Source organism: Salvia splendens, chromosome 3 (genome assembly GCF_004379255.2).
Source record: "Salvia splendens isolate huo1 chromosome 3, SspV2, whole genome shotgun sequence".
In the NCBI taxonomy this organism is placed as follows: Eukaryota; Viridiplantae; Streptophyta; class Magnoliopsida; order Lamiales; family Lamiaceae; genus Salvia; species Salvia splendens.
The window spans coordinates 4,922,764-4,928,787 of NC_056034.1; the positions used below are offsets into that span (position 1 = coordinate 4,922,764).

General features: G+C 39.6%; 1 protein-coding gene across 4 annotated transcripts; it reads left to right on the plus strand.

Annotated features, from left to right (window-relative positions):
• Nucleotides 1–725: 725 nt before the first annotated feature.
• LOC121794500 (splicing factor-like protein 1) lies at nucleotides 726–4,948 on the plus strand. 4 transcript variants are annotated; one of them, XR_006049298.1, is made up of 2 exons: nucleotides 726–4,531; nucleotides 4,610–4,948. XR_006049298.1 is itself a non-coding variant. In XM_042192682.1 (2 exons), the coding sequence occupies exon 1, from the start codon at nucleotides 860–862 to the stop codon at nucleotides 3,176–3,178; it is 2,319 nt and encodes a 772-aa protein (XP_042048616.1). In that variant the 5' UTR covers nucleotides 726–859; the 3' UTR covers nucleotides 3,179–3,213; nucleotides 4,055–4,948. The 4 variants fall into 4 exon arrangements, 1 of the variants encoding a protein (XP_042048616.1); XR_006049297.1 differs by having other exon boundaries at nucleotides 4,624–4,948; XR_006049299.1 differs by having other exon boundaries at nucleotides 726–4,523; nucleotides 4,624–4,948.
• The last annotated feature ends 1,076 nt before the right edge of the window (nucleotides 4,949–6,024 follow it).

Sequence of the window (6,024 nt, forward strand, 5' to 3'; positions counted from 1 at the left end):
TAATTATTGATTAGTGGGCTGGCCCATTTCTTTACACACGTTTTTTTATATAAAATTAAGTTAAAAGCAAAGACTAAAAATCTAATATGATTAAGAATATAAAAATATAAAAACACAACCTAATCAAAATATAAATATGCAAAAAAGATACGTGACCTAAATAAAATAAGATTAATTTATTTAATATAATTTAATTTAATTAAAGTTGTTGACAAATTGCTATGAAGTTAGTGTGTAATTTAGATAAAATATATAGATATGATTGAAAGGTATAAAAAGTAAGTGAGTGGAAAATATTCTTTTATTTAGTTTAGTGTAAATAGTTGAAGTAAAATTAAATGGTTGGAGATGGTCATAATAACATTCACAAAGTATGTGTAGATAAGATATAATAACAGTCCGATATCCCATTGAAATCCAACGATTTCAAGATTAATTTATTGGTCCTGGGCCTAAAATATAAAAACGTGTTGCTGTAGCAAGGTTCTTTAGAGCATATTGAAGGGAGAAATGTATATTTCTCATTTACATTATCAAAAGGATTATTAATTTTTTTATCTATTTTATAAAAAAAATAAAGATATATTCTCAAAATTAAAAAATGTATAATATCTATACCTCCTCAAATATTCTTTTCATTAGAGCTTAAAATTTTACGAAGAAGACTAAATATATTAGTTATTTTATTTCTATTTATCTCTCCATTTACGTCCGGATCAGTATTAATTTTAGGGCCAGTCCGTCAACTGTTGGAGTTGAAACCTAAATTCGCGTATATACTATACGCCTGTACGGCTCTCTCCCCTTTCCGTCTCATAATTTCTGCATCTCATCAATTGCTCTCTCTCCCTCCAATTCAATGGATACTCTTCAATCCAATTACACTGATTCCCCTTCTCAGCCCCAATCCGAACCCCAATCTCAACCCCAATCTGAAACCCTCGAAAAAACCCTAGACTCCTCCAACAACGGAGCTGCCGCCGCCGATGCTTCTATGCCCGTCCTGAAGCCTGATTTTCCGAAGCCCCTTTTGTCGGGGAATGGTCTCGCGAACACGAACAGCGGCACTGACAAAGATTTCTCCGGGGGCGAGGAGGAAACGACAAGCCGCAGGCGGAGGCGATCTAGGTGGGACCCGCCCCCGAGCGAGTCCAGCAACGATGGTAACGCTGCCAACGGCGATGGAAATTCTGGAACCGGTGGGAGGAAGCGGAAGTCGAGGTGGGCAGATGACGAGCCGAAGCCCATGATCCAGCTACCTGACTTTATGAAGGACTTCGCCGGAGGTATTGAATTTGATCCTGAGATTCAAACTTTGAATAGTAGGTTGCTTGAGATTAGTCGTAAGTTGCAATCCGGTATGCTCTTGGATGATCGGCCTGAGGGAGCTAGGTCGCCCTCCCCGGAACCTATTTATGATAACATGGGAGTGAGGATTAATACTAGGGAATATCGTGCTAGAGAGAAGCTGAATAGGGAGAGGCAAGAGATCATATCGCAGATTATTAAGAAGAATCCTGCCTTTAAGCCCCCGGCGGATTATAGGCCGCCCAAGCTTCACAAGAAGCTATACATACCGATGAAAGAGTACCCTGGTTATAATTTTATTGGATTGATTATTGGTCCAAGAGGAAACACTCAGAAGAGGATGGAAAGGGAGACTGGTGCGAAGATTGTTATCCGGGGCAAAGGGTCTGTGAAGGAAGGTAGGCTGCAACAGAAGAGGGATTTGAAGCCTGACCCCGCAGAAAATGAGGATTTGCATGTGCTGGTGGAGGCTGACACTCAGGAGTCTCTTGAGGCTGCTGCTGGTATGGTCGAGAAACTCTTGCAGCCAGTTGACGAGGTTCTTAATGAGCATAAGAGGCAACAGCTTAGGGAGCTTGCTGCACTGAATGGTACTATTAGAGATGAAGAGTATTGCAGGCTGTGCGGTGAGCCTGGTCATCGACAGTATGCATGTCCTTCCCGCACCTCAACTTTTAAGAGTGATGTTTTGTGTAAGATTTGTGGTGATGGTGGGCATCCTACTATTGATTGCCCTGTGAAGAATACTACTGGCAAGAAAATGGATGATGAGTATCAGAACTTCCTGGCAGAACTTGGAGGAACAGTTCCGGAGTCTTCAATCAAGTCGAGCTCTGCAACACTTGCTCTTCCTGGGGGTTCAGGTGTGAATCCTCCTTGGGCAAGTTCTACCAACACTGTGATTAACACCACACAAGCTGCTCTTGGATCACCACTGCTCAAGCCAAAGGAATTTGACGAGACAAACTTATACATTGGTTACTTGCCTCCCACTCTGGAGGATGATGGTTTGATCAGTTTGTTTTCTCCTTTTGGTGAAATTGTGATGGCTAAAGTTATCAAAGACCGTGTGTCTGGTTTGAGCAAGGGTTACGGCTTTGTGAAGTATGCGGATGTTCAGCAGGCAAATAATGCAATTGCAAGCATGAATGGGCACAAGTTAGATGGGAGAACAATTGCTGTGCGAGTCGCAGGTAAACCACCTCAGCCCACAGTGCCTCCAGGCCCTCCTGCTCCACCTATGCCAACATATCCTCCTCTGAATCATCCCATTGGTGCCTACCCCTCCCAGCAGTACAATGCTGGTGGTCCAGTTCCACCTGGCATGTATTCTGCGGCACCGGTTCCTTGGGGACCTCCACCACCTCCTTCATATTCCCCGTATCCTCCTCCGCCACCAGGATCGACAATGTATCCTCCAGTTCCAGGTCAAGCAGTTCATCAATATGGAGTGCAATACCCTCCGCCTCCAATGCCTCCAGGTTCATCTGGTGTTCAGACTCAGGCTGTTTCTTCCGCTGACTCATCTTCTGGGGAGATGCAGCAAAGTTACCCTCCAGGAGTACAATCTCAGAGTAGTGCGTCAGTCCAATCTATTCCAACTTATGCCTATGGCAATTCCGTAACTGCAATGTTACCACCAAATTCCCAGACTCCTTACCCAGCACCTCCATATAGCTATCCTCCTCATTATGGTGCTGTTCCGCCACCCCCTCCTGCTGCACCTCAGTCTTTTTCAGACCCTTCACAAAGCTTGAGTAATGCTCCGTGGTCCTCAAATCCATCTGTGCCTCCTCCTCCACCTTCTGCTGAGAAAAGTAACCACAGCACGGACTCTGAATATGAGAAGTTCATGGCAGAAATGAAATGATGAGAGAATATTCCAAAGATGGCTTTCAGGATGAGGTAAATATAGTCCTGCTTTATGTTACTCTCTACGATTTACAAGTTTTGATATTTGCTGACATATCACTTCATTTATTCATTTTTGGCACGTCTAATATCTCACTGTACGGTGTTGCAGCAGAATTTTTAGTTTATATTCAGATGTTGGCATAGAGGAGTTCAAATGCATGATTGTAATGTGGAGAATTTTTCTGAGCATCTTTTGGGGGATTAAGATAAAATGGATGAGGCATGTGTTCAATTGTTTATTAATATAGCACTGTAGAATTACATTAAGCTTTTAATAATTGTTTACACAATGAATAAGGAAATACTATGTTACAAAGCAGTATTTTTCAAGAACAAATTAGGATTGATTAGAACAGGCAATCAACTTGTGGCCAAAATACATATCAGAGTATAAGAAGATCCTGGATGCCATTTATTTTTTAGACATCACATTGATGACCCTGTAGTAATAAAATAACCCTTTAAATTAGATATATTTGCCAAGGTTTATTTCATTTTTGGTTTTGCTTGTTATAAATTTATAATCTGTCATGATCTTGTCCTGATAAAACTGTAGCACTAATTTGAAAAGCTCATATGCTGTTTGAATTACATATCTGTTCCTCACATAAAATGCTTTGTTAGTCTATGCAGATTGCCATTGTGATACAGCTTTCTATGTTTCAGTGGGCAACAGCTCTACCATTTCTTGGAGAATTGGCCTCCTTTGGGCCCATTATTCTCTTTAATTTCTGATCATGCATGCTTTTAATTTTGTACAATATTATCATTTTCATTGATTTTTAACAGATAATAACACTTGTTTCTTTGTCGCTATGCAACATCTTTACAGGCTGTTTACTGGAGCACTTCTCATCCTGGTTTCTAATGTCTCTTTACTTGTTGGAAGTTTGGGACTCACATAACCTTGATGTACTGTTACATTTGCAGAAAGTTTCCATGAAGCCATTCAACCGTGTTGCAGGATCAATTCGCTTATATGTCTGTTGAAATCTCACTTTGTAGGATCATTTCCATTCAGACGGATATATCTGCATTTAGCGTGTCTGACTTTCTTATATTTTCCTAGATTATATGTTTGAACTTGTTGGTCTCTCTGCTGACCCTTTTGTCGACTATCTAACAATTGCTTGTGCTCTTCTCTACTTTGTCTTATTCTAACGCCCGCTGATTTGATTTGGTGCACCTTTTGCTTCTTGTTACTACAACTATTTGTAGTGTTTGTAGCTTTATACTTTGAATCCAGGCTGATGCTTGTCTCTACTAATCTAAATCAAGCGAGGCCGACCTTGGATCATGAGGTCAGATGGTATGGCTAATCTGGAAGTTTCTTTCTGAACATGTCTGATTCCATTTTCTTCTAATTCTTTCTAATGCCTTCTCGTAGTTCATTTATGGCAGGTGGTGTCATTGTGCTGGGATAATCATTCATGTGTTCTGTTGGTTCTCGCCTAATGCTTATGTGTTATTGGATTGAGTCTAGTTTTTGCCTTTTTCACCGATAGTAGAAAATGGTTGTAGCATAAATTGTTTGGTTACTTGAGGATTTGGAATGTGAATGGTTGCAGGAAGAAGATACATGGTGCTAAATGAAGTTGGTAGAAGTATTTGGTTAGAGGTTTCAGTTGTGTCTAAATGGAATACAGGTCGTAATTGTATTGAATGATGTTTGTGTTTGTGATATTGACAGCTAAATGATTATACAAGCGTCCCTCAGGTTTTAAAAGTCTATTATCTAGCTTTTTGGAATTTCGCAAATGATTGAATCTAGCATCTAGCACATAAATACGAGCTAAATTGTGTTACATGTTTAGCCTGCTTATTGAAGAGACTTGCATGGTTTGTTTCAATTTGGTCTTATCATACCTAAAGGGACTTGCATGGTTTGCTTTCAAAGTCTAATCATTGATTCTAGTTTATCAGCAATCTTCTGATTGAAATTTCTTAGCGGCGCTTGCAGTTGCAAGATGTGAACTTCAATTTCCCTTAAGATGTGAATCTTTGTTTCTAGGTATAAGTTATTTAGTAGTGTGTATAGCTGAAGCTGTAATGCTCGGCCTAAACTTGCAGGTTCGTTTACTGTATCTGGAGTGAGCACTTGAATGTTTTAATTTCCTAGTAAGATAGTAATGCTTTTTCTAGGACTAGCACTAGAATTGCATATGCCTCGATCTACTGATGTTGTATCTAGTTGGGCAAACATGTCTTGGTCGTCAATGGCTTCGGTTTGTTGCTTGTCTGCAAGTTTTTTTTTTATCACTAATAAATCCGATGAATTGGGTGACAAAGCATAACATCTTGATTGTGGAGTACAAAATTCCTCACTCTTTCCTCCTTGAAATCTTCCTGTATCTTTTGGATAGTGCTATGTCATTTCCAACTAGTTAGTTGGGCACTCCTTTCTTTATACTTCAACCAACTTGTTCTTTTAGCTCACAACCCTATTTCCTGCACACTTGCAGCTCATTTGAATATTTTATGTAATAAATCATGGTGAATCTTACTCTTGAACCATTGCACCAAACCAATAGGAGTACAAAATATGAGTGTTGATGATGAAAAGAAATTCGATATTATCAAGATCTTAAGTGATCGATTGCTCACAATGATTTTGATTTTTTTTATGCAAATCAACATCTCAAGTGACTTATAGCTCGCATTTGCTGCAATTAATCTCGAGTCATTTTGATCTTAAAAGTGCTTAATCTTTTATTAAGCTCTATGGATTTTGAATTTAAACTGCAAAATTACAATAACTAAAGGTTTGTAGAGGTAGGGGGCGGGGCTCCACCCATCCCGATG